Here is an 11,097-nt window from a genome sequence, read left to right on the forward strand (position 1 = left end):
TATAATTGGTCTCCGGTAGTTGGTCTCACCGACCATAACCGTGCTGGTTGGTTATGCTGTTTAGGCAAATAGCTAGTTGGCTAAATAGCAAACGTTAGCTGGCTGTCTAAGATAACTGCATGTAGCTAATATTCTTTGATTGGTTAGATGGCATTATGTATTTCCAAAACGTTGGTTTACTTTAATCACTCAAGTCATGAGTGCAAACGATTGGTTTAATTTAAAGTTATACATTTTAAGTTATTTCTGTTGTAGTTAACATCATAGTTAAGGATTGGTTGATTTCCAGTTTTTAATTATTTTATTTATATACCCCTTCATACATCAGCTGATATCTGAAAGTGCTGTACAGAAACCCAGCCTAAAACCCCAAACAGCAAGCAATGCAGGTGTAGAAGCAAGGTAGCTAGGAAAAACTCCCTAGAAAGGCCAAAACCTAGGAAGAAACCTAGAGAGGAACCAGGCTATGTGGGGTGGCCAGTCCTCTTCTGGCTGTGCCGGGTGGAGATTATAACAGAACATGGCCAAGATGTTCATAAATGACCAGCATGGACCAATAATAATAAGGCAGAACAGTTGAAACTGGAGCAGCAGCACGGCCAGGTGGACTGGGGACAGCAAGGAGTCATCATGTCAGGTAGTCCTGAGGCATGGTCCTAGGACTCAGGTCCTCCGAAAGAGAGAATTAGAGAGAGCACACTTAAATTCACACAGGACGCCGAATAGGACAGGAGAAGTACTCCAGATATAACAAACTGACCCTAGCCCCCTGACTCAAACTACTGCAGCATAAATACTGGGGGCTGAGACAGGAGGTCTCAGGCACACACATTTGTTCTTTGCTATTATGGTCATTTGTGTAGAATGTACTTTTCCCCACTCATTCACCCCACCTCTTTACGTTGCTTATTTATATTCAGTGGCCTGATTGCATCCAGACTGTCAAAGGCCCATCCTGGTAGATCTGAACCTAATGCAGTTTGGAGTGATCAGATGACAGAAGTCACATTTAGGTGCAAGGTGTAACTGAGGCCATAGATGCTCCATATCGATTACTTTTAATGTTTTATATAATTTGACTAAATGTATTTATTTCTGTGTTACAGGGGCAGTCAAGAAATGGAACGGCAAGGCCACAGAACATGACATAAGCAGAGCTGTGGGAGACCACCTCAAGCTGGGAGAGCAGGGGGTGGTGTTTACCACTCCACCACACCTTCAGCAGGCTGGAAAATTAACCCTGATATTTTAAAAGCAGGGCAACAACGTCAATATAATTGTACCCAAAAATTGTCAGTTGGTTGCATAAATAATTATGATTACTAAATGTTACATGAAATGTAAATATGAAATATTCGGTTACATAGTCTTATTTTCAACGTCTTTTCAATGACATTTTGCTAGGTGTGATATCCCCAATGTCAAAACACAGTTTTAACGTCTCCAAATCAATAACCAATATCAGAAACAGTTTGGGATAAATTGAAAACCTAAACATAAAATGTGCTATATAGACAAACATCTGCCACAATAATCATATTTCTTGTATTTTTTAAAACAAGCTCCTTATAAACTGCACAAGCACCAAAAACGCTGTTGTTTTGACAAGAAGCAATAAATCACTGATATCGATTAGAGGGGAAATTAGGTTGAATGTGCTGTTGAAACTAACACAACTAAAAAAACACATGGAAATGGGAGATATCTTTTACCTCACTGGTTAGAGGACAACCTGCAGAAGATAGTCAGCTACATTTTGGAGTGATGCATTTAAATTTAGGAGTCACTAAACAAAGGAACACAACACTTATTTGTTATAACTCATCAATAGAACAGGGGACAAATGTTTAGGGTTCTACATTGTGACGTCATTAAAATACTCCTACTACAATGTTAAAACATTCTACATTGTGACATTTTTTCATTGATATCATGAAACAACTTCTTCATGTATGTATTTTCTGATGTTTGATCAGAGATATTTTATTAAAGTATCTCTTGGCACACTGATCACAGCTATAAGATTTCTCTCCTGTGTGTGCTCTCTGGTGTGATACCAGATGGCCAGATTGCCAAAAATCTTCCCACATTATTCACAGACAAAAGATTTCTCTCTTGTGTGTATTCTCTGGTGTTGAGTCAGAGTTCTTGATGCAGCAAAACTGTTCCCACATTGACTACAGCTATAAGGTCTCTCTCCTGTGTGTATTCTCTGGTGCACTGTCAGCGCTCCAGATTGGGCAAAACTCTTCCCACATTGATCACAGCTATAAGGTCTCTCTCCTGTGTGTGTTCTCTGGTGCACTCTCAGATCTCCAGATTGACCAAAACTCTTCCCACATTGACCACAGCTATAAGGTTTCTCTCCTGTGTGTGTTCTCTGGTGAACTCTCAGATCTCCAGATTGACCAAAACTCTTCTCACATTGACCACAGCTATAAGGTTTCTCTCCTGTGTGTATTCTCTGGTGCACTGTCAGCGCTCCAGATTGGGCAAAACTCTTCCCACATTCATCACAGCTATAAGATTTCTCTCCTGTGTGTGTTCTCTGGTGTGATATCAGGTTGCATTGTTGAGTAAACCTCTTCCCACATTGAGTACAGCTATAAGGTTTCTCTCCTGTGTGTGTTCTCTGGTGTGATATCAGGCCGGATGGATTATTAAAACTCTTCCGACATTGAGTACAGCTATAAGGTTTCTCTCCTGTGTGTATTCTCTGGTGTGTTATTAGGCTGCTGAGCTGAGTAAAACACTTCCCACATTGAGTACAGCTATAAGGTTTCTCTCCTGTGTGTGTTCTCTGGTGTAAAGTCAGAGAGCCAGATGTAGTAAAACTCTTCCCACATTGATCACAGCTATAAGATTTCTCCCCTGTGTGTGTTCGCTGATGAATTGTAATGCCTGATGAGGTGAATCTCTTCCCACAGTCAGAGCAGCAGTGAGTTCTCTTCCCTGTGGATCTCTGCAGGCGTTTCTTGGGGGGTTCTGATCTGGAGAGACTCTTCTCTGCCTTGTCAGCATCATGAGGTTGTTGAGGCTCCCCAGAGGATCCACGGTAGTCCCGTCTCTCTCCTGTGTGAACAACAAAGTCAGACAAATGATTAAAGGCCCACAACAGCGGTAATCCACTGTAAAAGGTGATGCCAACAGCGTAGCCATGATGTTGTACAACAATTGTTTTCTGTAATGAATGTACTGATTATTTGACAATTGTCTTAAAATGAGCAAGAATAGTCCTATTTTGTCTTGTTTTCACATTAGTAGTAACATCGATGATTGTAGGCTAGAAAAAAGCTATTAAAATTGTTGAAATCCTAAGAAGTGTGCCATACGACTTTTGGTCTCCAACATAGGCACCTTTCTGTGTTTGCTAAAATTGCGACACGAGGGCGATGCACATGCAATTTGGTGGTAGAAACTCGTCCCCCTAATGAGGAAACCGATAGTTTTGGATGAAGTATATCTGCATGGAGCAAAAATGGTGAGCAAAGATTTTGTTTTTTCACAATGTATTCTGAATGTGAATGGGGGAAAACTCAGGGGAGTAACCTCCATGTCCAGGTTGCTTAATTGTAATGCTCGTTTGAACGTCCTGCTTAATATAATGTTTGTGTCGTCATCGCAAATCAACCTCTTTGTACTTAAAAAAACACTTCAACCAGTAAAATGCTCTTTGGCTTTTCCATCAGCCTGACAATGAGGGTTTATACACTGTTTGCCAAATTGGCCCATAACTTCACCTAACAATTACATAGACCTATGTAATGAATGAAGAAGCACTTTGGTTGTTGTTGTATGTCGTGATGTTTGTCATGTGACTGTCATTCAGAAAATGATTTCCTGGACCAGCTGATGATAGTTGAACATGTGACTCTAAACAGCTACAGAATTAAATATTATGTGTAATTATTGAAGAACCGCATTAATGACAGTATCCATTTGGGTGTTGTCAATAAAGTTAAGGTGACTCTCAGAATCACTGGATTTTGCAAACTCTGAAATTATTTAGAATTTCTGTGCCCATGAAAACTGTTTTCCCAGCGTAATATAAGGAAACTAAATGTTACGTAGGTAGAGTGCATTTCAGAGACCCGAATACAAAAAACGGTCCTAACAGGACAATAATCTAAACCACAAGGCCAAATCTACACTGGAGGAGCTTACCAAGATGACACTGAATGTTCCTGAGTGGCCTAGTTACAGTTTGGACTTAAATCGTCTTGAAAGTCTATAGCAAGACTTGAAATGGCTTTCTAGCAATGATCAACAACCAACTTGACAGAACAGGAAGGATTTAAAAAAGAAAAATGAATTTCACATGAAGATCAGTCGCCTATTGGATGACATCATGACTTCCCATCAAGCCAACTCCTTGAATGCCTTACTATGACATCACTCACTCCTTCTAGTTTGCAGTTGTCTAAAAAAAAATTTATTTTGCTCAAAACATGTATTTGTTTCCCTTCAGTGTGTTTATACTTTACAACAGGAAGAAAAAATGAATCAACTGCGACCTGGCCAAGATAAAGCAAAGCAGTGCGACTAAAACAACAAAGGGATAAACAAACATACAGTCAATAACACAATGGAAACATCTATATACAGTGTGTGCAAATGGAGTAAGGAGGTAAAGCAATAAATAGGCCAGAGTAGCAAAGTAATTACAATTTAACAAATTAACACTGGAGTGATAAATGAACAGATGATGTGCAAGTAGAAATACTGGTGTGCAAAAGAGCAAAAAAGGAAATAAAAACACAGGGATGAGGTAGGCAGTTGGATGGGCTATTTACAGATGGGCTGTGTACAGCTGCAGCGACCGGTAAGCTGCTCAGATAGCTGATGCTTAATGTTAGTGAGGGAGATCTGTCTCCAGCTTCAGTGATTTTTGCAATTCGTTCCAGTTATTGGCAGCAGAGAACTGGAAGGAAAGGCGGCCAAAGCAGGTGTTAGCTTTGGGGATGACCAGTGAGATATACTTCCTGGAGCACATGCTATGGGTGGGTGTTGCTATGGTGACCAGTGAGCTGAGTTAAGGTGGCCTAGCAAAGACTTATAGATGACCTGTAGCCAGTGGGTTTGGAGACGGATATGTAGCGAGGGCCAGCCGATGAGAGCATACAGGTCCTAGTGGAGGGTGGTATATGGGGCTTTGGTAACAAAACGGATGGCACTGTGATAGACTGCATCCAGTTTGCTGAGTAGAGTGTTGGAGGCTATTTTGAAAATGACATCGCCAAAGTCAAGGATCGGTAGGATAACTGATCAAAGCACGTGAACAAAACGGAGGTTTTTGAATATAAAGAGACTTTATCGAACAAAACAAACATTTATTGAGTAAATGGGAGTCTTGTGAGTGCAACGATATGAAGATCATAAAAGGTAAGCAATTCATTTTATTGCTATTTCTGACTTGTGTAACTCCTCTACTTGGCTGGTAACTGTTTGTAATGATTTGTCCGCTGGACGCTGTTCTCAGATAATCGCACGGTATGCTTTCGCTGTAAAGCTTTTTTGAAATCTGACACCGTGGTTGGATGAACAAGAAGTTCATCTTTAAACCGATGTGTAACACTTGTATGTTTTATGAATTTTTATAATGAGTATTTCTGTTTTTGAATTTGGCACTCTGCAATTTCACTGGATGTTGGCCATAATAGAACGAACTCTGAAGATAGATGGGGGGCAATTCACATATGGTGTCCAGGGCACAGCTGGGAGCTGACGGGTTAGTAACAGGCAGCAACTGTGAGAGACTTATTTCTGGAGAGATACATTTTTTAAATTAGAAGCTCGAACTGTTTGGGCATAGACCTGGAAAGTATGATAGAACTTAGAACTTAGTAGATTGCAACTCCTCCCCCTTCGGCAGTTCTATCTTGATGGAAAATGTTGTAATTGGGGATGGACATTTCTGAATGTTTGGTGGCCTTCCTAAGCCAGGATTCAGATACGGCAAGGACATTAAGGTTGGTGGAGTGTGCTAAAGCAGTGAGTAAAACAAACTTAGGGAGGAGGCTTCTGATGTTAACATGCATGAAACCAAGGCTTTTACAGTTACAGAAGTCAACAAATGAGAGCGCCTGGGGACACACGGGGCCTGGGTTAACCTCTACATCACCCGAGGAACAGAGTAGTAAGATGAGGGTAGGGCTAAAGGCTATCAGAACTGGTCGTCTAGTGCGTTGGGAACAGAGAATAAAAGGAGCAGGTTTCTGGGCGTGGTAGGATAGATTCAAGGCATAATGTAAAGACAGGGGTATGGTAGGGTGCAGATACAGTGGAGGTAAGCCTAGGCATTGAGTGACGATAAGAGAGGTTGCATCTCTGGAGGCACCAGTTATGCTAGGTGAGGTCACTGCATGTGTGGGAGGTAGGACAAAAGAGTTCTCTGAGGCATGTTGAGTGGGACTAGGGCCTCCGCAGTAAAACAAAACAATGATAACTACCCTAAACAACAGTATACAAGGCATATTGACATTAGAGAGCCATAAAGCGAGGCATAAAGCAAGGTGTTGATTGGGAGAGCTAGCTAAGACAACAACAGGTAAAATGGCGATGAATGGGCAGAGAGGGTCAGTTAACTACACACAGGGCCAGAGTTCGAGACAGATAAACTAAATGGAGTACCGTGATTAATGAACAGTCCAGGAGGCATCAGCTATGTAGCCAAGTTTGAGGGCACATCAGACGGAATTGCGTCGGCAGACCAGTTGTGATGGACCGGCGGGGCTCCGTGTCGACAAAGGGTACAGGCCAATTGGCAAAAGAGGTACTGTAGCTGGCGTAATTTTGTTTGCTAGCTGGGAGATACACCTGGCTTGAGGCTAACTGGTGCTAGCTTCAGGACAAGGGCGTTGGCCACTATAGCCAATCCGGTGCAAAGGTCTAGAGCTTACGGCAGGAATCCGGTGATGTAGTGGCTTCTAGTCGTCTTAGTGAAGAGTCTGGGAGGCATCAGCTGTGTAGCCGAGTGATCATAGGGTCCACCGAGCAGGCCGGGAGATGGGCCTGGCTCAAGGCTAGCTTCGGGGCTGGGCCACTCGGTGGCAGCTAGCCAGCTGCGATTATCTGGTGTAATGGTCCAGAGCTTACGGCAGGAATACAGTGATGTAGTGGAGAAAAACAGCCTGATATGCTCAGGGTTGATATCGCGCTGTGCAGACTGGCAGGTATTATCCAGGCTAAAAGCGGCCGGTGTTTGAGCTAAAAAGGTAAAGGCCGCTAGCAGTGGCTAACAATGACTAAATAGCTAGTAGCTAATTAGCTGGTTAGCTTCTGATGGAGGTTCTAGCTATAAGGGCCCAAAAAAAAGCAGATTGAGTGAGGCGGGTTGCCGGAAGGTATATTTAATTGAATTTAATGCTATGTTGACGAGCGGCTCCCTCCGGTCAGGTTGTGTTGAGGAGCGGCTCCCTCCGGTCAGGTTATGTTGAGGAGCGGCTCCCTCTAGTTATGACGTCGAGTAATTTGTGTGTCTTAATTATTTAATTAAACAGAATGCTTCACTTCACTAGGGTAGGGGACAGCATTCAGAATTTTGGATCAAAAGCGTGCCTAAATTAAAGTTTCCAAAACTGTTAAAATAATGTCCGTGAGTATAACAGAACTGATATGAAAGGCTGTTTTTCCATTGAAAGCCTATCCACCATACAAAGACTTAGGACCCAGGTCACGATCTCTATGGCTTCTTCTACATGTGGTCATTCTTTAGGCATTGTTTCAGGTTTTTACTCTGAAAAATGAGGGAGATACAGCACTTTCAATGAGTGGACAGCGGACATTTTCAGCCATGAGCCCAGCGCGAAGCTTTTGTGTGGTTGAAATATTATTGAATATTTATGACAAGAACAACATGAGGATTGATTTTAAACATCGTTTGACATGTTTCTACGAACTTTTATTGTACTTTTATAAAAATGTCGTCTGATGTTGAGAGCGCGTGTAGCCAATGTGAAATGGCTAGCTAGTTAGCGGTGGTGCGCGCTAGTGGCGTTTCACCATAATTTGCAAATAAATTCATAAAAAATCCTACAATGTGATTTTCTGGATTTTTTTTCTTCTCATTTTGTCTGTCATAGTTGAAGTCTACCTATGATGAAAATTACAGGCCTCATCTTTTTAAGTGGCCGAACTTGCACAATTGGTGGCTGACTAAATACTTTTTTGCCCCACTTTTGTACATCCTAGAAACCTGGTTAAACTATCATTATGACATCATGGATGAATTCTAGAATATACCATATATCCTAGAAACCTGGTTAAACTATCATTATGACATCATGGATGAATTCTAGAATATACTATATAGCCTAGAAAACTGGTTAAATTATCATTATGACCTCATGGATGGCCAGTCCTTGTATTCATAGTGTATTGAATTCAGGGGGTAGCCCTGAGCTGAACTCAAACCTGGGTTCAGCGACTGTCAAATCAACACCTTATAACTGTTACGCCAAGATGTCTGAACTTCTTGACGAGGTCGCTAGGTGTTGGGTTAAGGTTTCTTCAATATCGTGCTCTATGAATTTGAGAGTGGTTACACTTCTCCTTCCCCCATCCCTCGGCGGTTAACCAAGTCTCTGGGCAGCCATTTAGTTGCTGTTTAAAAAAGACACAAAACCCAGCCATCTGCAGTTCAAACAATAACAAATCTGTCATTCCACCATTATTTTGGTAATAAAAGATTATGGGGTTGGAGAAATGTAACTACAGAGAGACCTATGGATGCAAGGACTGACCATCCATGATATCAACATAATAGTTTTAACCATGTTGAGGCGGCAGGGTAGCCTAGTGGTTAGAGCGTTGGACTAGTAACCGGGCCCGAGCTGACATGGTACAAATCTGTCAATTAACCCACTGTTCCTAGTCCGTTATTGAAAATAAGAATTTGTTCTTAACTTCTATACAGTGTTGATTTACATTGTTTCTAAACATTATAGTAAAAAAAAGCTTATTTGGGGGTCTGATGGGGTACAACAGTTGAACTCAGCTCATGAGTAAATAATAATAATAAATAATTTAGCAATTGCAGATTTCCACCTTAACACCAAACATCAGTTCAACTGCAGAGTTTGTGCCTCTGTTGTTAAGACAGTACTTACTAGTGTTAATCAGGGAACGGTTTCTCAAAACCATCTTATGGCTAAATTCATCGTTAGAACCATTGGATGCCTTAAGATGCGTTTGGGAACCTGGGCCCAGATATCCAGGTGCCTCCACTTCTTCCTCCTCCTCCTTTTTCGATGTGAAAGTAATCTCCTCCCCCTCCTCTTTCACGCCATAAACTGCATCTTCCTCTCCTTTTACTGTGACATCATCCTCCTCTTTCACTCTGAACGCGTCCTCCTCTTCTTTCACAGTAACAGCCCCACTCCCTTCTTGTTTTACTGTGATATCTTCCTCGTCTTTAACTCTGAACGCGTCCTCCTCTTCTTTCACAGTAACGGCCCCACTCCCTACTTCTTGATTTACTGTGATATCCTTCTCTTCATTAGAAGGAGAGTAGCTTGGTGACCGCATGGTCGGGGATGTTAGCTAGCTAGGCTAATGCTAATTTAACCAGCCCGCTAGCTGAATAATAACAACACCGTAAATATGAAATAAAATCGGATAACTAACTAGACGATAGAAGTGGGTTTAAAACACAGTGGCTAATATACACTAAAGCCTCTAAAGTAATGTATTGTTTCGGCTATTTTGTCTAGCAAGCTACCGAGGTGTCTGACGAACTGTTGCTGATGATGAAAGAAGCGTTCCGTCCACTAGATTATACGTCACACCAGCAGATTAACTTTAAATTCCCAGACCGCCATCTGCTGACTGGAGTGGGTAACGCAGTTGAGTAAAATGTAGATTTTATCTTCAGACAACAAGATAAAGTGTACGAAGCATGAGTTTTTACTCACCAGTGTAACAATACAGTGTGGTTATTAAAGACTTAGTAAGCTAGTTGTCGTCACTTTATGGTTATAAGAACAAACAGTTATGTTTTTGCGTTATTACATATTTATTAACTTATTTTGTGAACTCTTCCCACACTACCCACAATGCAGTATTTCTTAAATATATTTATCCTTTATTTAACTAGGCAAATCAGTTAAGAACAAATTCTTATTTACATTGACGGCCTGCCCCTGCCAAACCCTAACCCAGAGACGATGCTGGGCCAATTGTGCGCTGCCCTAAGGGACTCCCAATCACGGCCTGTTATGATACAGCCAGGATTTGAACCAGGATCTGTAGTGACGCCTCCAGCGAGATGCAGTGCCTTAGACCGCTGCGCCGCTCGTGTGATAAAGGTGTGGGATTCTGGGTAATCCACAGCAGATTTATGGAGAACTTGAAAATTGAGTGGTCCTGGGTTAGAAATGTATAAAATTGACATTACATCATTAAATCCACGTTTTAAATCATACATTAGCAATTTATGTTTTAGTAATTACTGTTGTTTGTTTGGCGTCAAGTCAGCCTCTCTTTATATGTTATTTGCCAAATGTCTGTTTTCCATGTGGATTTCATGCTAAAGATCCCTCTTTCAAGTTGGTATCTAACTGGAAAATGCATCTTCTTTTGGAGTGCTATTTTTACCCTGTCGACTACTGATCATTCATCCACACTGTGTGTCTCATCAATGCAGGTCATTTATGACAAAAGTATAAAGTATATGTTTTACAAACTCATGAACACCAGCCAGTTTATCAGCCCGGTTTTGTTAGTTTAGATGTATTATACTTCTTCGCCACCTGAGGGGGACATTGAGTAATTTTCCATGTCAATTTGATATATTTTGATACTAAAATGGATGACGCGATATTCTGATGTAGTGAATATGAGACATGGAAATAATGTATTTATTTTTATTATAGTAAATTAGGAATTAGTAGGAATTGTTAAATCCACTATACGATCACAATGACTTTGATAGACATTTCAATCGTTTTGTTAGTATATTACAGGGCAGATTAATGTAGAATTGCTGTGGGAGTGGTATTTATATCCCGTCACTACTGATCATTCATCCATACTGTGTGTGTCCCATCATTGCAGCTTTGGAAATAAATGAACTATCCATTCATTGCTCCTTCCTGTGTT

The 11,097-nt window shown here is 41.2% G+C and overlaps 1 protein-coding gene across 2 annotated transcripts; it reads right to left on the minus strand.

The window, feature by feature from the left end:
- Window positions 1–1,056: 1,056 nt before the first annotated feature.
- Window positions 1,057–9,775, minus strand: LOC116365211 (gastrula zinc finger protein XlCGF17.1-like). Of its 2 annotated transcripts, XM_031817930.1 has the most exons (3): window positions 9,108–9,775; window positions 2,509–3,072; window positions 1,057–2,256 (listed from the first exon to the last, which is right to left on the minus strand). In XM_031817930.1, exons 1-3 carry the CDS (start codon window positions 9,523–9,525, stop codon window positions 2,090–2,092), a joined length of 1,149 nt encoding a protein of 382 aa, XP_031673790.1. In that variant the 5' UTR covers window positions 9,526–9,775; the 3' UTR covers window positions 1,057–2,089. The 2 variants fall into 2 exon arrangements, with proteins under 2 accessions (XP_031673790.1, XP_031673789.1); XM_031817929.1 differs by having other exon boundaries at window positions 1,057–3,072; window positions 9,108–9,772.
- Between the last annotated feature and the right edge of the window lie 1,322 nt (window positions 9,776–11,097).

The sequence above is a fragment of the Oncorhynchus kisutch genome, unplaced genomic scaffold (genome assembly GCF_002021735.2).
Source record: "Oncorhynchus kisutch isolate 150728-3 unplaced genomic scaffold, Okis_V2 scaffold1203, whole genome shotgun sequence".
Classification (NCBI taxonomy): Eukaryota; Metazoa; Chordata; class Actinopteri; order Salmoniformes; family Salmonidae; genus Oncorhynchus; species Oncorhynchus kisutch.

Bases quoted from the DNA above. Each gene is read 5' to 3' on its own strand.
- LOC116365211 (XM_031817929.1), bottom strand. From the start codon at position 9,525: ATGCGGTCACCAAGCTACTCTCCTTCTAATGAAGAGAAGGATATCACA. The intron at 3,073-9,107 runs GTAAGTACTGTC...TTGTTCACACAG, and splicing joins CCGTTCCCTGATTAACACTA to GAGAGAGACGGGACTACCGT.